Source organism: Alosa sapidissima, chromosome 15 (assembly GCF_018492685.1).
Source record: "Alosa sapidissima isolate fAloSap1 chromosome 15, fAloSap1.pri, whole genome shotgun sequence".
In the NCBI taxonomy this organism is placed as follows: Eukaryota; Metazoa; Chordata; class Actinopteri; order Clupeiformes; family Clupeidae; genus Alosa; species Alosa sapidissima.
In genome coordinates this window covers 33,735,465-33,762,200 of record NC_055971.1, presented here as the reverse complement: position 1 = coordinate 33,762,200, position 26,736 = coordinate 33,735,465, and the positions used below count along the sequence as shown (strand labels likewise).

Sequence of the window (26,736 nt, the reverse complement as noted above, 5' to 3'; positions counted from 1 at the left end):
CTTTCTAACAGAGTGCACATCACATGTGTGTGTGTGTGTGTGTGAGAGAGAGAGTGGAGCTTTCTAACAGAGTGCACATCACATGTGTGTGTGTGTGTGTGTGAGAGAGAGTGGAGCTTTCTAACAGAGTGCACATCACATGTGTGTGTGTGTGTGTGTGAGAGAGAGAGTGGAGCTTTCTAACAGAGTGCACATCACATCGTGTGTGTGTGTGTGTGTGTGTGTGAGAGAGAGAGAGAGTAGAGCTTTCTAACAGAGTGCACATCACATCAGAGAGTAGAGCTATAGATGTAGATTTGTAAATAGACGTAGATCCGTGTGTGTGTGTGTGTGTGTGTACATCAGGAGTTCTCACTCCGGGAGCAGAGGAAGTGTGTGTGTGTGTGTGTGTGTGTGTGTGTACGTCAGCAGTACATACACACATACATACATATCTATAACTGTGAGTTTCTTATTTCTACACTTGCTTGTTTATAAAAACAAACAAAAATTAGAAAATTGACGCATCATTTCAATTTTTAACTTCTGAACAGAAAACCGTAATTGTGCTCAATTGAAAATCAAAATAAGCAACAATAACCCATTTACTGTACCGTCCTAAAGAATGGATAACGGATTTTTAAGCCTATTTTTATATTTTTTCATGTGAATTCTGCAAATAGAACACAGCACTGCAAAGCGTTACACGGACCAACGTATCCTTCAATAAATCTTTCAATCCTTCATGAGATATGTCAATAAATCGTGAAAAATTTAAAAACATTTTGAAATAAATTATTTAAATTGAATTTGATTTGAAATTGAATGTATTTGATTATTGATTGTATTTATTGACCGATTGATTGGCCCATACAATGAAGGATGGATTGATACTAGAATTACAGATAAGTCACAAAAAATCCTCCAAAAATGCTGTTTGATATTTAGGCTACATAGCAGGATTCAGCCAGACCGTGGCGTATTGAGATTAGTGTAACAGTAGCAGTATCAGCAGTTGGCTTGTGGACTGTGTAAGGGTTGACAGGAGCTTCAAAGGACTGTATTTGTACTGATGTGCTTTTGTCCACACAAATAAAACTATGGTGCCATTGGACCAATTTTATTTTACAACAAACTGTTCTCACCCAGGACAGTTCCTCAGGGAGAACCCTGATGTGGTTTCTATGGAGGCGTTAGCAGAGAAGTGCTGGGCGGAGTCTCTGGACATCAGAGTGCAGTTACTGTGGACAGAAGGCAACAGTCATTACCATCACAGCATAACATGTGTCAGTCAATACCATCACAACATAACATGTGTCAGTCAATACAATCACAGCATAACATGTGTCAATCATTACCATCAAAACATAACATGTGTCAATCTAATCTGGCTATTACCAGACCAAGCTCAATCTTTTAAGATTGAACATTGGTCTGGGGAGTCTGCTATGTATTTTCTACTGCACAAGAGGCGTGATCAATGGGCATAGTTCAAATGACTCTGTACACAATTGGATAGTCATTCACCAATCTGACCAACGAACCGGGTGACGTTTGCAGAGTGACACGAAAACTCCAGGCAGGAAACTTGCTGGAAACTTGTCAACAAACGTATCGTAAAAGCACCAATTTCCGCCCCTTTCGTTCAAAGATTCCAAAACAAAAGATGATTTTTAATACTTCAAAATAACATTTGATAAATGACCCTTACATTTTTCAGTAGCCATGGGTGTGTCCATTGGAACAAAATCTGGTTTATTTCTTAGTGGGAGCATTTACTGCCTTAAAAACCCGATTTTGTTTACCGTGCTCGGAGTTTGGTGCTGGGCTGGTGGATGCCTTATTTCCGCCGCACTCGGCGAAAGAGAACTCTTGTATCAAAATCAAAATTCCACTGGGGCTCCAAGCGGGTAGGCCTACGCACCCTTACAACACAGTTTACAGCTCTTAGAGTCACGGTAAAATGTCATTTTTGGTACATAGCTAATTTAGATACAATTATGGGGTGGGGGCTTGCGTTTCTTTAGAGATCCGCCGTTTTGGTTTGTATAGAAATTAATATTAAGTGACACATACACAAAATAGGTGACGTGTCATTTATCAGCAGTCTGCAGAAACAGCAATGGCATTGAGTGATTTTTGCAGGTAGTGCAAAAAAACAAACATGCAAGTAGTATTTACACCCACTCGATCGATTTGTTTGCTAACCTAAAAAAGACATTGAGCAACGTTGAGAGGTTAAAGGGAATTGGATTGACGGTCGTGAGAGAGACTTTGCTGTCGCTCCGCTATCGTCATCGTTTTAAACCTGCCAATAGCACGCCAGGTGGATAAGCCAGTTTGTGATTGTTCCCGGCAAAATTGTAATGGAAACAGCAGAAAAAGAAGCACATGTTTCCAGCCTGAGCTGCAGGGCAAAAAGAAAGCTGGGTTCACCCAGTCTAGTCTCAGTCAATACCATCACAACATAACATGTGTCAGTCAATACCATCACAACATAACATGTGTCAGTCAATACCATCACAACATAACACGTGTCAGTCAATACCATCACAGCATAACATGTGTCAGTCAATACCATCACAGCATAACATGTCAGTCAATACCATCACAACATAACATGTGTCAGTTAATACCATCACACCATCACAACATAACATGTGTCAGTCAATACCATCACAACATAACATGTGTCAGTCAATACCATCACAGCATAACATGTGTCAGTCAATACCATCACAGCATAACATGTCAGTCAATACCATCACAGCATAACATGTGTCAGTCAATACCATCACAGCATAATATGTGTCAGGCATGTGATGGTGTCAGGCATGTGATGGTGTCAGTCAATACCATTACAGCACACATACATACACACACGTCTGTCCTAGCCAATCTACACTAAACTCTAAACTCTTGTCTATCTGACACACACATACACACATATGCACGCACACACACACACACACACACACACACACACACACACACACACACACACACTCATGCAAATCTGCCCTTGCCAATAACTAAAAAAAATTAAAGTTAGACTAAACTTTAAACTCTTGTCTGCAAGGGCAGTGTTCTCTGTTCTCTCTAATAGTTGTGTTATTCAGGTGATGTTCTAGATACAACTGAATTCTTGAGTCCTGATGTTCTGTGGTTAGGATAGAACTGAGTTCTTGAGGCCTGATGTTCGGTGGTTAGGATATAACTGAGTTCTTGATGTTTTGTGGTTAGGATAGAACTGAGTTCTTGAGGGCTGATGTTCCGTGGTTATCATAGAACTGAGTTCTAGAGGCCTGATGTTCTCTAGGATAGAACTGAGTTCTTGATGATCTGTGGTTAGGTTTGGTGTTCTGCGGGTACCTTGTTTTGTCCTCTGCGTGTTGCGGCTCCAGGTAAGAGAAGAACTGGCAGGTGGCATGGAGAGTGCAGGCCAGTTGGCACTGCCAGGCACTGGAGGTGGGCAACGTCTGGAGGATCTCACCCACAAACACCACCCTGTGCTGGAGGATCTCACCCACAGCACAACCATCTGCACACACACACACACACACACACACACACACTCAGACACAGCAATTCAGCCTCTGTTTAAATTTGCGTCACATAAAAACTGCATGAGAAGGCTGCAGAGATTGACTACTGTCATGCAACAAATGCCTTCAGGACAGATGAGAAGACATTTTATTAACAATGCTGATTCTTTCTTTTTTAATGCTTCCTGACACCATGAGCTTCTAGTTTGACAGCAATGCTGTCTGTTTCATTACTTCATATTCATGTAATAATTGGGCTACTAATGTGTGTTAAGTGAGTTCCTATTGTGTGGGAATGCAAAAGAGACCTAGGAACTTGTGTGTGTGTGTGTGTGTGTGTGTGTGTGTGGATGTGCGTGCATGTGTGTGTGTGTTACACTGGCCTGAGTTGATCTGTAGACTAAAGAGCATCTTGTCTCCAGTGCTGCAGTAGTAGGAGCCTCCATCCTTTTCTTGCACAGACTCTATGTGCAGCTGGGCTCGTCCTGACGCCACCTGGCATCCCGTGCTGTTCCCACAGCCCCCCTGGCAGTCCGACAGGCAAGAGAGGGTCACAGCGCCCCCTGGTGGGAGAGTGGTGTTCAGAGGACACCTCTGGTACACAGTGGCAAGGGGTGGTGATGTCCCATCAGACTCTACACCTACACGGACAAGACAGGACACAGGAAATGAAGAACACCAGGAAATGACATCACAAAATGAGAGCTGTGAAGGGTGGGAGGAGCAACAATATGTGTAATTTGGCTGCATTTTTCCTCAGTGATTCTTCATTAAAAATGCCGGCGACCCGGGTTCGATTCCCACCCTGTGGTCCTTTCCCGATCCCACCCCTACTCTCTCTCCCACTCACTTCCTGTCATTCTCCACTATCCTATCTGATTAAAGGCATACAAAATTAAAAGAATAAATAAATACCAATGATACTATAAGCAAGTCATATGGGTTAGTCTCTGTGAAATATTTGTTCCGTGTTAAGTATAAGTATACGTATAAGTTACGTGCATAAGTGACAGTGAGTTCCTGGTTCTGCCCATTAACGGGTACAGAAGTTCCAAAACACTCGTTTAGTTCATTAGCTGACAATGGAACATACAAAGGCAGACATGGGCCGATCTCTGTAACTCTCAGTTCCATCGATTGTGATGGGAAACGTGAACTCACTGGCCAACAAGACTGACGAACTGGCTGCCCTGGTAAGAAACCAGAAGCTGTACAGGGAATGTAGTTTGCTATGCTTTACGGAGACGTGGCTAACAAGCCATATCCCCACTTCTAACGTTGAACTGCCCGGCTTCAGTGTAGCTCGTTTGGACAGAGACAGTAACCTTTCTGGCAAAAAGAAGGGTGGTGGACTGGTGCTATACATAAACAACAGATGGTGCGATCCCGAACATGTTACAGTGAAGGAGACTGTATGCTGTAAGGTTGTGGAGTTACTAGCGGTCAGTCTACGACCATACTACATGCCGAGGGAGTTCTCGCATGCCATTGTTGTCTGTGTTTACATTCCGCCTCAAGCCCTCCCGGACACAGCCTGTGACGTCATTCACTCTACAGTCGCAAGGCTCCAAACTCAGCACAGTGATGCCTTTTTTGCTCTGGTGATTTCAACCACATTACACTGGATTCCACCCTCACAAACTTTTACCAGTTTGTTGACTGCCCAACTAGGAAAAACAGGACAATAGACCTCATGTATGCAAACGTGAGGGATGCTTACAGTGCCACCCCCCTTCCCCCACTGGGGAAGTCGGACCATAACCTCATTCATTTGCAGCCAATGTACAAGCCAAAAGTTCAGAGGCTACCAGTTGCCACGCGCACCTTCAGGAAGTGGACACCAGAAGCGGATGAGGCTTTGAGAGACTGCTTTGAGTCCACTGACTGGAGTGTAATACAGAATGGAGAGGACTTAGAGGAGGTCACACATTGCACTACTGACTATCTGAACTTCTGTATGGACATTGTTGTTCCCACAAGGACTGTACGCTGCTATCCAAATAACAAGCCTTGGATAACCAGTAATGTCAAGACCCTTCTCAATAGGAAAAAGATGGCGTTTAAGGAGGGGGACATGGCAGAGCTGAGGCGAGTACAGGGGGAACTCAAGATTAAGCTGAAAGAGGCTAAGGAGGACTACAGAAGGAAGATGGAACAGAAGCTGCAGGAGAACAACATGAAGGAGGTGTGGGACAGTATGAAGTCCATCACTGGCCTTAAGAAGAGCAGCAGCTCTGTGGAGGGAGACCTGGACATGGCGAACCAGCTGAACCACTTTTACAACAGGTTCGATTGCCCTGCACCAGCTCCAGGTACTGCTCTTGGTTGCGTGCCCGCCCCACCCCCACCTCCCAGTCTCCCAGTCTCTCCAGCTCTGCATCCCGGGGACATCCAACGACCTAAGCCCCCATCACCCCACGCCCTGCCCCCGCCTGATGCCTCCTTTCCTGTGCCTGTTGAGCTGTCCAAGACTCTGGCAACCTTGACAGGGACATCAAGGAGGTGTTCATCCCCCAGCCCCCACCCCCACACCACCTCATTACCACGCAACACTCACCCCCACCATCATTTCATATTGCACCCCCCCCCCCCCCCCACATGGCGACCACGAACAACGAGGTGACAATGACTTCAGTCAACAGCCATCAGACACACAGACCTCAGATGCACTCCCCCTCCCCTCCCCCCTCCACCATCACTACAGATCAGGCTATCACACCTCTCCCCCACATGGTGACCACGAGCAGTGCAGCAAAAATGGCTTCAGCCAACGGCCATCAGTCTCTAGCCACACGACAACCCTCTCAGAAGCACCCCTCCTCCTCCTCCATCATCACGGCTGATCAAGTAAGTTATCATTTACAAATAAATTCATCCTCGTAAGGCAGCCGGGCCTACAGGCCTGTCGCTCTAACATCACATGTGATGAAGACAATGGAGCGGCTGGTCTTAGGTATGCTCAGACCCCAGGTACGCCATGCACTAGACCCGTTACAGTTTGCATACCAGGAGAAAGTGGGCGTGGACGATGCCATCACTTATCTTCTACACAGGACACATTCCCACCTAGACAAGGGGAAAAGTGCTGTGAGAATCATGTTCTTTGATTTCTCAAGTGCTTTTAACACCATCCAACCCCTCAGACTGGGAGACAAGCTCTTGCAGATGGGTGTGGACGCTCACCTGGTAACCTGGATTACAGATTACCTGACCGAGCGACCACAGTTCGTCAGACTGAAGAACTGTCTCTCTGACACTGTGATAAGCAGCACCGGAGCACCACAGGGAACTGTGCTCTCTCCAGTCCTGTTCACCCTGTACACATCTGACTTCTGCTACAACACTGAGTCATGCCACATGCAGAAGTTTTCTGATGATACTGCAATTGTGGGGTGTATCAGGAACGGGCAGGAGGAGGAGTACAGGAGCCTGGTGGAGGACTTTGTGCAATGGTGCAAACTCAATCACCTTCAACTCAACACTTCAAAGACCAAGGAGATAGTGGTGGATTTCCGCAGGTCTAAGAAGAAACTCTACAAGAAAGGGCAGAGCAGGCTGTACTTCCTGAGGAGGCTGCGCTCCTTCAATGTGTGCAGCAAGCTCCTCAGGATGTTCTACCAGTCTGTTGTTGCCAGCGTCCTCTTCTATGCAGTGGTATGTTGGGGACGAAGCACAAAGAAGAAGGATTAAGGGGAGTGGAGAGATAGACTTCTCTGCATAGTCTGTCTGCCTCTTCACCCCCTCCATGTTTGGATACTGTCTGTCCACTAGCCACTTTTTACCACTGTCTTTCTGCCTCACTGTTTGCGTGCTATATTAGCACACTAGCACATATGCATAACACCTCCCTCCATGCCACAGCCGAACTGTGGCCACACTTATACCTTTCTTAATATAGTTATATATATAGATATATAGACTTTATTCTTGCACTGTTGCACTGTTTGACTTACTCATTTGCACCATCACCATGACACTCATTCACACAGAGCACCTTACCTTACCTTATGCACAGAGGACCACAGGCTCAGTCCCTGCAAGCGCCTCTTGATTGATTAATCACCCACTATGTGGATACTGTTTTTTAGAATTGATTTAGATTAAGTGATATTTAGTATAATTTGTATTTTAGTATATTTAGTATATTCTTTATCTTCTACTGTCCTTATTGCTTAGTTGTGTTTTTTATATACTTTTAATTACTTTTTTCGCTGTTAGTGAATGTGTGTGTGTGTTGTCTGTATGCTACTGAGACCTTGAATTTCCCCTGGGGATCAATAAAGTATCTATCTATCTATTTTTCTGGATTGTGAAATAGATATAAAAATAATACTAAATGAATAATAATGGTAATTTAGGTGTGCCAAAACAAACACAGAACAAGAAAGGGTCAAGCCATCAGGTAGGAAAAGGATCAAAGGAGAGAAGAAACAAGCAAAAGAGCCAGGCTGCTGCAAGCTGGAGTGAGGAGGTCACAGCAGGCGATGGTAGCACCCCTCTGAGTCTCCAGCCCCCTCTGCTGGAGTGAGGAGGTCACAGCAGGCGATGGTAGCACCCCTCTGAGTCTCCAGCCCCCTCTGCTGGAGTGAGGAGGTCACAGCATGGCGATGGTAGCACCCCTCTGAGTCTCCAGCCCCCTCTGCTGGAGTGGTACTGTCACTGCTGCTGGTCTCATCCTGAACCAACAACACAACAAACAGGATTAAAGGAGAAACATAGATCTCAGTTTTTCAAGGTCACGAGTACTGTCGATACGATATAAAAATGAAAACAATCATTTTGGCTGTAGCAACTCGAGCAACACTTTAGCTAGCTCGAGTTGCTAAAGTAGCCAGGCAGCTAGCACTACACTATAGGGGCATGTTTGTGAGTGTTAGCGTGTTTGTGAGTTAGTGTTGGTGTTAGTTAGTGTTGGTGTGTTAGTGAGTTAGTGTTGTATGCTCACTATAAACATCAAACTCTCAAATCTTTCCATGTGTCAGGATCTGGACTATTGACTATTGACCTGGTGGCCATTCTGCATATTGTTCTGTGATGTGCTCTGTGTTTACCTGTCTAGCCATGTGTCTTTGTCTCCACCCATTTCCTTATATGGGGAAAGTCCAGTTTGTTTCTAAGTCTGGTAAGTCAATAAAACGTGTTTGTTGGAACTTCAGCTTGAGAGAGTCTTGCGCTTGGGTCCTCCTGCCTAAAACCTGACAGTATGTCTACCTGATCAAAATTGTTGGTGTTCATTCAGTTCATTCATCTCTTTTGGCACATTTTCCAGTTCTACAACGCCTAGACAAATAAAGAATGGACTGTTGCAATAGTAGGCCAACCATAATTCATACGAAGGCTAGTCATAGTCAAGTTTATTTATATAGCACAATTTAAAACAACCTGTGGTTGACCACAGTGCTCAAAAAAAAAACAGATAAATAAATAGATAACAAAAGACAAAATGAATCAAGACATAAAAAAAGCACAACAGGAAAAAAAACCTAAAATAAAATGTTCATATATACAGCCCATATAATTACATTCCACAATTCATTTAAAAGCCATTAATAGCATATATTCTTTTAACTTGGCTTTAAAAGCACCAATAGTTGGTGTAGATCTAATGTGAAAAGGGAAGTTGTTCCACAACTTGGGCCCAGCTACTGAAAAAGCTCGGTCACCTTTATTTTTTAGACGACTCTGAGGTACTGAGAGCAGTAGTTTATCTGATGACCTCAGAGTTCTGGGAGGGCAGTGGAAGTGTACAAGCTGACTTAGGTATTGGGGAGCTTGTCCATTTAAAGCTTTAAAGACAAAAAGAAGAATTTTGTAATCTACTCTAAATTTCACTGGTAACCATTGCAGAGATTTCAAAACTGGAGAAATATGTTGTGTCTTTTTAGACTTGGTGAGCAGCCTTGCAGCTGCATTTTGCACCATCTGAAGTCGGGATAGAGTGGACTGAGTGACACCAAAATAAAGGGAGTTACAGTAGTCCAGGTGGGATGAAATAAAGGCATGAATCAACATCTCAAAGTCTTGAACATAGTTTTGGCTTTACTTAAGATTCTAAGGTGGTGAAAAGATGACTTGACAACAGCATTAATCTGTTTCTCAAATTTAAAATCAGGGTCAAGTAGAAAGCCAAGATTTCTAGCATAAGGCTTTACATATCTGGCAAAAGACCCTAGTTCACTAATTGCATTATTTGCAGCTTCATGTGGACCAAAAAATAGAATTTCTTTTTTGGATTTATTCAGTTTTAAAAAATTGGTCGACATCCATTGTTTAATCTCTTTTAGGCAATCAAGCAATGGGTTTAGAGCACCAGAGGAACCACATTTAAATAGGAGATACAGTTGTGTATCATCCGCATAGCAATGATAGGATATACCGTGCTTTTTCATAATATGACTGAGTGGCAACATGTACAGTGAGAATAAAAAACAACTAAGCACTGATCCCTGTGGAACACCATAAAATAAGGGGGCAGATGAAGATGAAGTATCATTGAAAGACACTGAAAAGGTTCTTCCCTCTAAGCATTACGCTAGACGTATAGAGAATGGATAATTGCAATAGTAGGCCAACCATAATTCATACGAAGGCTCTATTCAAGGCTCTTGAATTTCCCCTTGGGGATTAATCTATCTATAATTAATCTATAAAGTATCCATTTATCTATCTATCTAAGAGAATAAACTATTGCAATAGTAGGCCTACCGTTATCAGAGACAAACTCCTAATCTGAAAGTCATTATTTGGCATCCTAACAGAGTAGCCCATAGAGATGCTCTTCTTTTTTAACACCTCATCTGACCATACAGGTCCTGCAGACCCTTGTACTGTCACACATAGACTACTGCTCGGTGGTCTGGTCAGGTACCACAAAAATGAATCTAGGGAAGCTTCAACAGGTACAAAATAGAGCAGCTAGGCTTGCTCTTAAATGCCAACACAAATAACATGCATTACCAACTCTCCTGGCTAACAGTTGATGTGAGGTTGAAAGCATCCCTTCTTTCCTTCATAAAAAACATTAACACATTAAACAAACCTGACTGTTTGTTTAGGCAGCTCACACTTAGCGCTAATGTGCACACATACCCTACCAGACATGCCACTAGTGGTAACTACACAATTCCAACAATCAAAACAAACTCAAAGCAACGCACAGTACTACGTAGAGCAATGGTTGAATGGAACTCCCTTCCAGATTATATATCAAAAATTCAGAATAAAGCTAGGTTCAAAAAACAAGTAAAGAGACACCTCATGGCTGATTGCACTGAATCCTAGTATGTACTACTGAATTTTACTTTTGTTTACTCATTTATTTTTGTTTCCCTTTTTGTCATCTTATCTTTTGTTGTTGTTGTTGTCTGTTTTTGTGTGTTGATGGTTTAGTTATGTATTCTTTTCCTGTATTTATTTGTTTGTTTTCGTATCTGTTGTCTTGTATGTTGATTTTTTTGTTTGTTATACGTAGTATGTGGACCCCAGGAAAAATATCTACTCTTCTCCTGTTTTTTATATCTGTTGTCTTGTATGTTGGTTTCTTGTTTGTTATATGTTGTGTGTGGACCCCAGGAAGAGTAGCTGATGTTTTCTGCATCAGCTAATGGGGATCCAAATAAAATAGAAATAGAAAGAGATTCCATCTGAAATATTTTTATTTCATAGAAAACAGAGCTGACCTTTGTGGTATAGTGCAATACACCTCCTGCCCAGTTAGTGGCACTACGCCACCTATGTTATTCAATACAATACGTATGTACGGAGGAGAGGTAGAAACCACGCGTGAAGAAGTTGGTAAAGAAAGTTACAGATCATCTCTGCCTGCGACTGCTTTGATTCTACTACATACACAACAACCTTCTCTGTTGAATTTCCTTCTGACATTTAACATTTCAGGATGGATTTGAGATCTATATGTGTCATGTAAACAAATTCAAATTATTTTAAGATTATGTTAAATTCAACATAATATGGCTACATGGACAAACAAAATGCTACATTTTATTCCTTATAAGGCTACTGGTCACCTGACAGGTAGAGGAGTGTTGCTTACTGCTCACCTGAGGAATGTTGCTTATTCAATACTATTTACATGGAAGGGAATAAATATAACACGTAGTAGGCCTGTTCTATGTAAACAGCTTCTTGTGTGTGAAATGTTATCCATTGCTTTTTACTTTCTAATTCCCTTCATTAGAACAACAAAAGGCAGCACAATAGTCCAACATCTTTTCTGCTGCTTACAACCAGAGCCTGTTCAGTCTGTCTCATAGAAGGCGTACTTCTGTCAGCTGAAAGATGGCGGCGTTAGGGACATGTTGAGAAGCCAAAGGCTGACTCGAATACAAGCCATGGCCAAATAAAGGTGCTGTGCTTTGCGCAGCCTAAATTTGAGGATTTACGAGTCTCCTAAACATCCCTCACCTGTTATCTAGACATGCATGAAAACATTTGAAAACAAAACGCACTGCCATGTAATATTTGATCGCTGTTTTGCTACTAATTATCTTTCACGTAATGAATACGCACAGACAGTGAAAGTAGGCCTAATGTGCGCTGCGTGTCTGTAGCTGTCTGTTCACGTCCGCAATCGAACGTCAAATAGAGAAGTCATCCATGTTCTCTACGTTATAGCCTAGGCGGTCATGCTTCTGTATTTGCAAAATTCCTGACGGTTCCTGATCGCTAAATATTTGTTTTCCTTTCCTGTCGATAGCGGTTGATTTTGAAGCACCTAGGCTATAATTTGACTTCAGCGGTGACAAATCCTGCTGAGAGAGAGAGCAACCGAAAAAAGAGGCACCCCCAAAGTGGTCCTGCGCGCGCGTGTGTGTATCTGCATGGGGTTCAATTGAAGTCAGAGTTGGTCCGTCAATAGTCCCGCATTCAGGCCGCTCCATTATTATATTAATGTCAGACAGGGTACAGGTTAAAATTTGTGGGAATCTCTCGCATTATGATGGCTAGATTTGCGGGACTTTTATTATTATGCTTAATACTAAGTAATAATTTATTCGCAATACCCGCAATTCCGCGCTGGAATTTAGACCCTTTTAAATGTGCATCTTTTTTTCTCTCGCTCTCTCGGAGGTGGCCAGCCAAGCAATTGTTCTGCTGCATGCCAGCCTGTGCCAATATAGCCTATCGTACAAAATGATTGATTGCATTGCATTCTCCACACTTTTCGCTAAATTTTCATGTACCACATCAGCACTTGAGTTAAGTGATTTTTTTGTAAATTGCTTTACAAATAGCGTCGGGCCTTGTCAGCAGCCTACGGCTTGCCTCTTGCCACTATTCACTCCTTCGTCTTCATTAACATTCCCTGTAGAATTCTCAATATTTTTGGCCTCAATGTGTACAGTTACATAGTCTGTCTGTTCTTAGTCTTGGATTTTGTGAAATACATTTCTAAATATCACCTGCTTGCTGCAGCTTCGGTCTGCACATCAATTTAAACCCGCATCTTTTTCTCTCTCGAGCATATAATCTGCTGCCAGCTTGTATCTCCACATCGTCCAAAATGCTTGATTGCATTTGCATTCTCCACATTTTTAGCTACATATTTTCATGTACCACATCAGCATTTTTGTTCTGTCAATCTTTTGTAAATTGCTTTACAAATACCGTCGGGACTATTGCCATGGCTTGCCTCAGCTTAGGTCTCGTCCTTTTAAAACCGTCTTTTTCTCTATCGTGAGCATTTAATCTGCTGCCAGCTTGTGACTCCACATCGCCCAAAATGCTTGATTGCATTGTATTCTCCACATTTTTAGCTACATTTTCATGTATCATATCAGCATTTTTGTTCAGTGAATCTTTTGTAAATTGCTTTACAATTACCGTCGGGCCTATAGGCCTTTCTTTTCGGTCACGTCTAAAACTGCATCTTTTTCTCTCTCATGAGCATTTAATCTGCTGCCAGCTTGTGACTCCACATCGCCCAAAATGCTTGATTGCATTGTATTCTCCACATTTTAGATACATTTTGGTGCTCCTCATGGCATTTTCTTTCAGTGAATCTTTTGCTTTGCAATTACCTTCCTGCTCTCCTCTTGGCTGCCTTCACTCCTTCATCTTCATTAATATTTTTGGCCTCAATAATCCAGTTACATAGTCTCTGTTTTTGGTTTTGGATTTTGTGAAATACATTTCTAAATAAATGCGACTTATAGTCCGGTGCGACTTATATATGTTTTTTTCCTGCTCATGAAGCATTTTTTGACTGATGCGACTTATACTCAGGAGCGACTTATAGTCCGGAAAATACGGGTATATGTTTTCCCTTTTTTGTAGCCTACTGCACTGTAATTATATCTTCAGTGTGTCTGAGATGTTTTTTGTACATCCGATGTCTGGTGATCCAAAGGCAAATGTCCACTATGGTGTTGGCTAGCTAAGATTTATTTTATTCTATTCTAATCCATGCGTAGCCTAATGTAGGGATGGAGTCGAGAATGCTTTTCAAGTAGCCAAATTTAGGATTCAGCGGAAAAACTATAGCGCTCTTGAAAAACTCGTTTGGAAAAGAAAGGATGGGCTATCATGTGATGTCGTGGTCTTATCTAGGGATCGACCGATATGTTTTTTTCAGGGCCGATACCGATATCAATTATTACCAAAACAGGAGGCCGATAACCGATATGTAAAACCGATATTTCAGTTGTCAAAAAGGGGGGTAGATAGCCTAGGCTATGGCGATATGCTGAACATTTTCATTCAAAAGCATTTAATTATGCTAACTTTTCTTTCTTCTTTTGATACACAATTGTATCAACTTGCATCACAAGTGTAAATCCTGTGTATCATGTTAATCCAAGAGCTGAATGATAGCAATTATTTTCATAGGCATACACAATGGGCTATGTGCTTGTAAGAGACCTGTCGCAAAGAGGATGCTTTGCCATCATGTGTGTAAGTGCACGAGAGAGGGATAGGGAGAGGAAGAGGTGCATGTGTGATGGCAAGTGTTACGGTTGAATAGTTTAACAAAACAGTTTTAAAATAGTTCTTAGGCTATTTAAGCATGCAATTTGTGTCCATACTGTATGTAGGCTGTAAGCTACACTTTTGAGAGCCTAAAAGGCACGTAATAGCCAGCACAGGACGCGATTTAGTTCAGGTCGGATTAAATTACGGCTGACCCTGGGTGCCTGTAGTCTTTTCTGACAGTCCGTCAAAAAGCAGCAACTAGACTTTTTGAAGTTCGCTATCGCATAATTTAGGACTTGTCTACTATGTAGGCCTAAGGGATAACGTCCGCCGAGGTGTCCCGTTATTCACAATTAATGGACGAGGCGGAGGCAAAGAATCCCGACGCGCAGCACCCGAGTTTGTAGGCCAACTAGTAAACGGTAGGCTATATTACTAATGTGCATCAATCGGGAATTCGCTAAATGAAGGAGGTGGGTGCTTTAGGCTACTTATTGATCCGGATCAAAGAGACAATAGCTTACAAAGTGGTGTTTTTGTAACTTCAGTGTAGATGATTGTGATTCACATTGCAACTTCAGCAATGTAAGGTAGGCCTACCTTCCTTACCTTCGAAAAATAGCACCGTACAGCTGAAGCCCAGTCTACAGTATGCCTCAGTGAGAATTCTAAACTTTCTCTGTGTTCAGTCTTCGATCTTGATTGGCTGCATTCGTGCTAACTAACAAATCAGATGGTGTAGTGGGTGGGACAATGCTCTCGACCACAGAGTAGCAAATGCAGGGAGTGAGAGACGCTTTACAGACCAAGTAGCGCGTTTCATTCTTTATCCATTTCAGTATCGGCTTATCGGTGGAAAAAATGACCGATACCAATTATTATAAAAATGCTAAATATCGGCCCGGCCGATAATTGGTCGATCCCTAGTCTTATCGCCCTCTCACGGCTTCTTTGTCAATCGGACCTTCTTCAAAATGAAACGTCATTGCGTGACAAGTGTAAAAATAGCGGCCTGGTTGAACATGCTCTGAAATAACCGAACATAACCTGAACAAAACCTACCCCCTACCAGGTTAAGTTCAGAGCCTATGTTACCATAGTTACTTACATTGCCTGATCATTTTTGAGCTTTCTGGAACTGAAATCCCAGGTTTACCGTTTACTCTGGTTTTACATACCCGATTAACTTCAGAGCCTATGTTACCATAGTTACTTACATAGCCTGATCATATTTGAGCGTTCTGGAACTGCAATCCCAGGTTTACCGCTAACTCTGGGTTAACATACCCAGTTAAGCCAGTAAACCTGCTTTCTGGAATACCCCCCTGATCAGGTATAAAAAGTTGCGAAAACAAAAGCCAACTGCCCCTGAAGTGTATTATCTTCTTTAATTTGATAAAAATGGATTCTACCATGTGCCACATTCTGAAACTCAAAATGACTTTCAGGAGATCCTCAATTGGAACATACTGAAAAGTATCACTTGATCCCTTTTCATCCACCCCTAACACAGCTGTACTGGTGATCCCAAGCTTAGATCAGTTGAGGCAAATTGTAGTAATTTGTAGTCCGATTGTACAAATTCAAATGTTCGATCAAACACAGTTGAATCTGACAGAAGACTGTTTAACTCATCATTGTTCTCAATGACAAACCCAGATTCGTCCAGATGAAATTTCAAAATGTTTGTGTAATGTTCTTGGAAAAACTTTGAAATAAATTTCAGATCTGTGACTATAGTGTCTTAGGTTGCTTTAGGAAGAAGATGTTTTTCCTGGAGATTTAGAATAAAGAGAGCAATGTGTTTTTTCAAGCCAGATAGAATAATATCTAAACTGTGACCACCAACTAAAGGCTCCTCTTCTACTGTAATTCAATATCATTAGGTGCATCAGAATCGGAATCAGACTCAGGGGCAGCATGGATTATGTCCTCAACAGGTTTGTTTCGTATATGATGTCGATGGCATCTATATGAAGATGCCACACTTTTGTATTGTTTTCTGCACTGGTCAATAACACATGTGGCAACAAAATTCGGTTGATGTTGGTGTGTTAGTTGCAAATGACTTAAGTACTTAGTAACCGTGAACTTTATGACACTGCAAAAAAAAAATTATGCTGTTCCAGCCAAAAGCAGACCTTATGGGAAGGCCAAGTCTCAACCATGTTTCCTAAAAAATAAATAAAAAAGCACATTTTAGTACACGTTTACAGTTTTTTCTGATTGCTTAAGCACATTTTTTGTAACTATGGCTTTTTTTGCAATAAAACTCTACACACAAATGGCAAAACCTCTCACCCAATCAGCAAAACATTGTAGTTCTCTCTCAAAAGCTAACACACCTTGCTTACTGTTTTCATATCAAACAGTAAACACAAGCCATCACAATAGTAAGCACACAATGTGCCAACAACACACTGATGGTATGAATAAACAACACATCTGGCTTTTGCTTTCTCTGTGCACAAGGTAGACTATGTCAGTTTGAGGTAATACTTTTGTCATAGTTCTGTAAACATACAGGGATCCAAACATCAAGTATTAGTGTTTATTTAGACACATCAAAACAATCACAAGTGTTTTTTTCCAAGTCAAAACACAAAATATTAATTTCACAGAGAAAAACAAAAAAATCAGTCTACATTGTGTCGTCTCTCCGGTTCCGGCCACAAAATTTCATCTACATCACATGCAATGTCCTCTAGTCCAAGGCACCGGGGAAAATATCTTCTGGAATGCCGTATCCAGGCCTGACATGACAATAACCCCACATGTAGACTGCTTTCTTTGCCTGTAAAAGGGCTATTTCTTTCTCTTCTTACCCTTCCTCTTCCCCCTCCTCTTTCTCCTCCTTTCACCTCCTTGTCCTCTTCTTCTAACTTCACCTCCTTGTCCTTGTCATTCTCTCCCTCTCACTTCTTCACCTCCGCATCCTCTTCCTCCTCTTCTTCCTCCTACTTCTTCACCTCCATGTCCTATTCTTCAGCCTCCTCTAAGTCTTACCTTTCTCACTCTTCCTGCTCCCTCCATTGTACCCATTGTACATTACCTGTGGCTTTGAACAGTTTTCACATGAGAAAGTGTGCTAGAATTGGCAAAATAGTGAAAATAATAGCCATACATGTGTATAGATTTGCTAGGAGTGTGTTGATCATTTGGAAAGTGAGTGTAAAGCATGAGTTGTGTTTACAGTTCTGCAAAAAGAGTGCTGTTTAGGGAATTGTGCCTACAGTTGTGCAAAGTGTGTTTTACAAAATTGCAAACTGAGTGCAAAGCAGTGTTTGTGCTTTTAGTTTTGCGAACTCAGTGAGTGGTTTTGCTATAAGTATTAATAGTTTTAGAAATTGTGCTATAAGAATCACAGTTGTGTTTAAGCATTCAGAAAAAACTGTAACTAGCCTATTTTCATAAAACTATGGTCATAGTCTAATCTTCATGTGTACTCTTTACGATGGTCAGTAGATAGCAGTAGTAGGCTATCGCCTTACAGACGGATGCAAACAGACTCATAGCCAAACAGCTGTCAAATAGCTATCATACATGATACAAGAAGGAGACTCAACTGGTATCTGTACCATCTGTACAGTCTGTTAGACACATTGAAGCTAATGCTTCCTTAAAGCAACACTAAAGAGTTTTTTGTACCTTAAAATAATGTTTCCAAAATCATTTCAGTGGTTCATCAACTCATAACAGGGTGAACGGCACTTCTGCATTCGCTTCGCGGCCCTCTATCGGCTATAACAGCACTATAGAGAGCCGAAGTCACGCCCCTTCCGTTAGCCACCATGGGACCTATCTTTAAAAAAAAATTGAACGCCAGTCAATGGCGAAAAAGAAATTATTTTCTGGTCCCGGTTGACTTGTGCCTTGAATTACCCATATGATATTTGTCAATTTTAAAGACAATTGTTTATGTAAAGACATTTGCAGTTTGTTTCGGAACTATTGAATTACAACATTGTGAAAGATTGTAATTCCAACGACTACAAACCCATCAGTCGCGCTAGTGACGTTAGCTCATTCACAGCCACACTATGTATGAAAATACCATGAGTCAGAGGATTAAACACACCAGGTAAGTTGTATTCGTCCATAGACTGTACATAAGATACTGTTAAGTGACATAGCAGGCAGCAAGATGCAACCGTTAACTAGCATAACAGCTAATATTATTGTTTCATTACGTTGGTGACGTACATCGTTCGAGACGAGAGATGTAGTCCACTGAGCGGATTCTCATAAAACCAACATACCTATTTAAGTCTATCGAACAACAGTACTTTCTTAACGTGAAAAATTATCTTTTAAATTCACACACATCATATGTGAAATTCGTGGCACAATTCAAACTGGACCAAAAAATAATTGTTATATCTCTATTAACTCCCATTCATATTTTTTTGAAAGATAGGTCCCATGGACCGGAAGTAGAAAGTTTGCCAGATCGGGTAGCGGATCTGTAGTTCGATGGAATCAGACATAAGAAACTACAAATTTGACTTGCATCTGATGTCGAAATACATCCTACTTTCATAAAATCATGCAACATATTCTACCTTGTCTGTGGACATCGTTATTTGCAAACCTGGTGCTGGATAAACAAATAGCGTGCGTGCGACAGTAAAGTTCTTTGGTTTTGCTTTAATCCTGCTACCATGATTAATGTTGTTACCGACTAGCAAATTATTAACGTTAGGAACCATTTGCACTAGCTACTCAATACTGTTAGCTACTTATTAAGAGGCAACAGGCTGAACAACTTGTGTTGACAATGATACAAATCAATAACATTTATTTGATGGCTGTTTTCCCTTCAAATTAACTAGATAGTCAGAAAATTAACTAACGTTAGTTGCCAAATCTATCAATGTTCTATCTTCTAGAAAGCTAAGGTTAGCTAGCGACAGCTAGCGTTAGTAACGTTAACGTTATCCTTAATTATCTGCTATCATTGAATAGATTAACACCAGTGGATAAAAGCTAGAAATCATATAATCGATAGTTGATTGTATTGTTAGCCTGACAAGGAAGTAGAAAACTTATCTCAATGCTGGATACAGTAGGGTGATTGTTTAGGAGAGTTTTTAGTAGCTTCCTAGTCACATTAACGTTATTCAACAAACTTCTAGTTGCAGCTAACGTTAGTTGTAACGTTGCTTGTTGCTGACTTTAACAGCTGGCCGGCAGTCAAAGGTCAGTTTACGCCCATCGACGCCCCTTGTTTATTTATTTATTTTATTTAAAGGGCACATGTAGACAACACACGCAATGATTATGGTATTAATGGAAGACAGGAAAATAAAGTTTTGTGTCACTTAACGTTAAATCCAGTGCAGAAAGGTTCCATAAATGGTAGTTGAAGTTCAAATAACCCTCGCGAGTATGAAATAGTAGCCTTTTTAGACAAAAGGTTCTATTTCCTAGGCTAAGAACCCCCATGGTTCTATATAGCACCCCCAATAACCTTTTTTTCTAAGAGTGTGGTACAGTGGCAAGGGGTGGTGGTGTCCCATCAGACTCTACACCTGCACAGACAAGACAGGAGACAGGAAGGAAGATGAGAAGACCAGGAAATGACATCACAACATGAGAGCTGTGAAGTGTGGGTGAAATGGCAACAGTTCTCCTTCATTAAAATGTCAATTATCCAATCAGCAAGTCCTGAAATACACCCATTAGTTCCTTAACACAGTTACATTGGGGGGAGGTGTGGCATAAGTAGCAGTGATTTCCTGGTCCTGCCCCCTCTCTGACCCCGTTTACCGCATGTGTATTTTTATAAACATTTTTATAAAGACATTTCCCTACGTTTGAGCCTTTCATTTAGACGCAAACGGAGAATTCGCCCCCGTAAAACGGTTATCCAAAAAAACTCCGGCCAAAGTGATTTTTTTGGAAAACTTTGTTTATGCGTTTGGTTGTAAACTGTGGTAAACTGAGTTTTGGGCAGCCAACGTCACAGTATGCGACAGAAGTACACCAAATGTGCGACCAATGTTTACATTTAGGCCTACATGTTCTCACGTGCGACTTCACATTTTGGGGCTGAGGTGATCATGGATGCGCTCAGAATAGCCATCGCGTTTATGTTGGTGCAGACCCTTTTTGTCTGTTTGCATTTGCAAATTCAGCTCCTCTTTTATGTGGAGGAGCACAGAAGAATGTGTAGACAACAACTTGCTTTACCGCTGCTATCCGAAGAAGAGAGTACACTTCCGTTTCCGGTGGCTCGGGCAACTTTTCAGGATTCTGATTGGTTAATGTGAGCTTGAGCTTATCGTTAGACTGCCACTGTGGTTTGGCGTGCTCATGACAGCATGTATGTACACGGGTTCGTGTAAACACATAAAAAAAAAAACGGTCTCGTGTAAATGCAGTTTCTGTGTCATTAACGGCTACAGTTCCAAAACACTCACTAGTTTAGTTCATAAGCTGAAATACAGACTTACACATATGGGCCCAGGGCCTACCTCTGTAACTCCAGATACCACATGGCTAACACTGGCTCCATATAGCCCTCACTACACTACACTACAATAGCTGTGGCTAACACTGGCTCCATATAGCCCTCACTACACTACACTAGCTGTGGCTAACACTGGCTCCATATAGCCCTCACTACACTACACTACAATAGCTGTGGCTAACTGGTTCCATATAGCCCTCACTACACTACACTAGCTGTAGCTGCTGTTTGAAAATGGCAACTCTCATTTTGATGAGTTCTGGCTTCACATAACAAAAGAGCATGGCTGCTTTTACTGTCATTGGGTTGGTGGCAGAGGTGAGCCACCAGGGGGCAGTCATTAGTCATGTTTGAGGAGACTGTAGAGACTATTCCACTCTAACTTAGAACTGACTTAGAAGACCACAAAAGCCACCACACTTTTGTGTGTGGTTTGATGGTCATTTCATTGGCTACTATGGAGTGTGTGTGTGTGTGGGGGGGGGGGGGGGGCACAGGCAGTATGGAGTGTGTGTGTGTGGGGGGGGGGGGGGGGGGGGGCACAGGCAGTATGGAGTGTGTGTGGGGGGGGGGGGGGGGGGCACAGGCAGTATGGAGTGTGTATGTGTGTGGGGGGGGCACAGGCAGTATGGAGTGTGTGTGGGCACAGGCAGTATGGTGTGTGTGTGTGGGGGGGGGCACAGGCAGTATGGAGTGTGTGGGGGGGCACAGGCAGTATGGAGTGTGTGTGTGGGGGGGCACGGGCAGTATGGAGTGTGTGTGTGTGGGGGGGGGCACGGGCAGTATGGAGTGTGTGGGGGGGGCACAGGCAGTATGAGTGTGTGGGGGGGCACAGGCAGTATGGAGTGTGTGTGTGGGGGGGCACAGGCAGTATGGAGTGTGTGTGGGGGGGGGGGCACGGGCAGTATGGAGTGTGTGTGTGTGGGGGGAGTGTGTGTTGTGCACACTCGCGCTGCGCGTCCGTGTTTCCTTTATCCTGGGAAACCCCCATGGGCCACGCCCACTTCCACAGGGTAGGTCCATATATGGAAACGTGCATCACACGGTAGAATTAACCCCCTTACCAGCCGGGGGGGCGTCTCCATTGGTAGAGCTAGAGCTGCTAGGGACATGCAATAACATACTCCACTTCCAGCCAGTAGAGTAATTGTACAGGTCTCCTAAACACAAATCCAGACGGCAATCGGACAGCACATGATCTGATTTTACCGTCTCTTCCCAGGAATGTCTCGTCAATCCGTCCCATCTTCCATAATCATGGATCAATGCAACATCTCCCATTTTGAATGGTAAAGAATGGTAAAGTGGCTGGGTTGAGCTGGGTGGCTGGGTTGAGCTGGGTTAAGCTGGGTGGCGTTGTTTTCCCCAAACTGGAATCATGTAACGGATAGGAAGGAAGGGTAGCAATAAACCTCTTAAAGGCACAAACACACACACACACACACACACAAACACCATACACACACACAAACACCATACACACACACACACACACAAACACCATACACACACACACACACACCATACACACAAACACCACATACACACAAACACCACATACACACACACACACACAAACACCACACACACACACAAACACCATACACACACAAACACCACATACACACACAAACACCATACAGACACACTCAAACACCATACACACACACACACACACAAACACCACATACACACACACACACACTCAAACACCATACACACACACACAAACACCACATACACACACACAGACACACTCAAACACCACACAAACACACGCGCAAGCAGGAATGAGTCAGTGGTCAAATCAGAAACAAGTTCTAAGTGCACAGCATGGGTTACGGCGTATGTGAATAAAGCAATGTATGCCTTCTTTTGCCTTGAATAAAGCAACGTATGCCTTCTTGTTTATTGGTTGCACATAAACTGGACCAGCAAAGTCAACTCCAGTAATTTCAAATGCTCGGGCCTCGTTAATGCACTCTTTTGGTAATGGTGCACTGACCTGTTGGCCTGCTTTTACGTGTGCGCGTCTGCAGATCAAACAACGCTTGACACAACTCTTGGGTCATCTGTTTGGATTTCAATATCCAGTACGTTTCTCTCAGTTGGTTCAGAGTGGCTTGTAGGCCTGAATGCATCACATCCTCATGTGCTTTTCTGATCAAAAGGTCTGAAAATGCGTCAATGCGAGATGTACGGATGCTTCTGGGTAAAAGAGCAGTTTGTTTCCTGCAATCTCCCTCCTACCTGCAGAAGAGCACCTTCATCCAGGACGAAGTTTCAGTGAAATGATTTCCGAATGTCTGTCCACATTGGTATTTTTCAACAGACTGTCCATTTCATTTGGGAAGCTTGATCCAGTAGTGTTCTGCTTGATCCAGTACTGTTCTGCTTGTTGAATCTGCTCTGTGCACAGTTGTCCGTTGCGTTTTTTCAACTGTTAGTGACATGCAATATAGCCACAACAACCTTTTTTCTCTTTTGTTTTTCAAATGACCCCAAAGCAAGGCAAAATGTGTGTGTGTGTGTGTGTGTGAGAGAGAGAGTGGTTGGCATGCATGCTTCTGTGTGTGTGTGTGTTTGTGTATGTGTGTGTGTGTGCGCGCGCGCTTTTGTGTCTGTGTCCGTGTATGCCCTTGGATACACTCACATGCCCTCCCCCCCCACACTCACACACAGACACACACACACTCACATACACACACACACACACACACAGGACAGAGAGGACAGAACAGCTCTCTATGTGCTATCACACACACACACAGGACAGAGAGGACAGAACAGCTCTCTATGTGCTATCACACACACACACACACACACACACACGCAGGACAGAGAGGACAGAACAGCTCTCTATGTGCTATCAAACACACACGCAGGACAGAGAGGACAGAACAGCTCTCTATGTGCTATCACACACACACGCAGGACAGAGAGGACAGAACAGCTCTCTATGTGCTATCACACACACACACGCAGGACAGAGAGGACAGAACAGCTCTCTATGTGCTATCACACACACACGCAGGACAGAGAGGACAGAACAGCTCTCTATGTGCTATCACACACACACACACACACACGCAGGACAGAGAGGACAGAACAGCTCTCTATGTGCTATCACACACACACACACACACACACACACACACACACACACACACACGCAGGACAGAGAGGACAGAAAAGCTCTCTATGTGCTATCACACACACACACACACACACACACACACACACGCAGGACAGAGAGGACAGAAAAGCTCTCTATGTGCTATCGGTGGCATCATCAGTCTGCTGTGACAACAGAGCATATGATGGAATGAGGAGAGATGTTGGTGTGTGTGTGTATGTGAGTGTGTGTGTATGTGAGTGTGTGTGTGTGTGTGTGTGTATGTGAGTGTGTGGAGAGATTTTGTATTGTTTGTGTGTGTGTGTGTGTGTGTGTGTGAGTGAGTGTGTGAGGAGAGATGTTGTATTGCATGATGGGATGTTGAAGGTAATGACCCTTACCTTTCATAATGAGGCCTAGTTGCCACGGCGATGAGAATGATGTAACACTGGTGTGACAAAGAGTCAACCCCCCCCCCACCCCTTGATGACCAGCCCCCCCCTTGACACACACACGCACACACATATTCTCTCTGCTGCTTTCTTTATCTCTCTCTCTTTCACACACACGCACACACACACACACACGCACGCACACACATGCACACACACACTCACACACATTCTCTCTCTGTTCTTTCTCTCACACACACTTATACCTATAGTCTTCCAAACATTAAGCCCTTTTCCAACCATATGCCCAAAGCTATTGCGTGCAGGAGCATGGCAACAGTTGAGAGAATTTCACACACATACACGCACACACACACAGGGGTTTGTTGTTAAATCAGCTTGTGCATTCCAGCTACTGACTCACAGTCTGTGTGTGTGTCCCTCAGGCTACTAAAATGTGTGTGTTTGTATGTGTGCAGAGTTTGAGTTTATATTTGTATGTTTGTGTGTGTCAGTGTGTGTCTTTATCTGTGTCTGTATGTGTGTGTGCCTTATTTATCTGTGTGCGTGTCTGTGTGTGTCTATGTGTATGTGTGTGTGTGTACCCAACTTAACCAGACTTCACTATAAACATCAACACTCAAGAGACTCATTACATCTGCAATTACCAAATTGTGTGACAACTCAATATCCTTATTTGCTGATGACATCTTATTGTATATAGCCGATCTTGAAGACTCCATACCTAAAATTCTTACCTTCAGTATATTTGGGTCAATCTCTGGTTACAAAATCAATTGGGAGGAATCTAATATGCTAAACAATATACCAGTTAAAGGGCCAGTTAAGCATCCAATTCCATTACAAAGCAAAATCACTTACCTGGGTGTTACAATTCATACATCTATGAAGAAAACTGTCCAAGACAACTATGAGACTATGCTAAATAATGTGCATAGATATTTGAAAAATTGGGCTGCACTACCAGCATCATTCAGATCTAGGGTAGCGGTGGTTAAAATGAATATTCTGCCCTGTGTTAATTTTTTGAGTGCAATGATACCTCTAGCACCACTGGTAAAATACTGGAAGAGACTTGACTCACTTATCAGACAATACATATGGAACAATAAACAACCCAGACTAAAATGTTTAACGTTGCAACGCACCACAAGTAATGGAGGATTAGCTCTCCCCAATTTTAAAGTATACCATCTGGCCTTTCAATTACGTGCTCTTAAGATATGGTTGGACCCCTTAGCTACTGTTCCATGGAAAGAAATAGAACAACAACTTATTCATCCTGTACGAATAGAGGACTTGGCCTTTGCATGTGTTAGTCTGAAAAAATGTTCTTTAAGCTATGGTCCTATCATCACAAACACAATATCCAATCTTAGACATGCAGAGAGACTTTTAGGCTACACAAATAAATGGCATAAGCACACACCTTTATGGCACAATTCACACTCAGTGTCTGGTAATAAACCCTTTACATGCAAAATGTGGAGTGAGAGGGGTGTGTATACATTGGACCATATTGTCAATGAAAAAGGCTTACTGAGCTTTGAAGAACTTAAAACCAAATTTGATATCCCCAAAACAACATTCTACATGTATTTACGCATACGATCAGCCCTGAAAAGTCAGGATATATCATGGGGAACTCCACTTGACACACACCCCATTTGGAAATTGTTTTTTTACTTTCCAGTAAGGAGAGTGGCATCTACTGTCTATAAGACAATGATGGAGCCAATTACAGGGAAACTTCCTTAAATTCAAATATGGGAACGAGATGTGAATATTGGAAACGACATGATTGACTGGGAAGCGGTGAGGGAACCCAAACCACCAACATCTCCACTTTAACATCTCCACTTTAACACCAACATCTCCACTTTAACACCAACATCTCCACTTTAACACCAACATCTCCACTTTAACATCTCCACTTTAACACCAACATCTCCACTTTAACACCAACATCTCCACTTTAACAGATCTGTCATAGGACAAATTGGACTCCTCAGAAACCACCAACATCTCCACTTTAACAGATCTGTCATAGGACATATTGGACTCCTCAGAAACCACCAACATCTCCACTTTAACAGATCTGTCATAGGACATATTGGACTCCTCAGAAACCACCAACATCTCCACTTTAACAGATCTGTCATAGGACATATTGGACTCCTCAGAAACCACCAACATATCCACTTTAACAGATCTGTCATAGGACATATTGGACTCCTCAGAAACCACCAACATATCCACTTTAACAGATCTGTCATAGGA

The 26,736-nt window shown here is 42.5% G+C and overlaps 1 protein-coding gene across 1 annotated transcript; it reads right to left on the bottom strand.

Annotated features, from left to right (window-relative positions):
* Nucleotides 1–1,120: 1,120 nt before the first annotated feature.
* On the bottom strand, nucleotides 1,121–4,274 carry LOC121683499. The gene is made up of 3 exons (XM_042063123.1): nucleotides 3,908–4,274; nucleotides 3,352–3,520; nucleotides 1,121–1,220 (listed from the first exon to the last, which is right to left on the bottom strand). The coding sequence occupies exons 1-3, from the start codon at nucleotides 4,272–4,274 to the stop codon at nucleotides 1,121–1,123; spliced, it is 636 nt and encodes a 211-aa protein (XP_041919057.1).
* Between the last annotated feature and the right edge of the window lie 22,462 nt (nucleotides 4,275–26,736).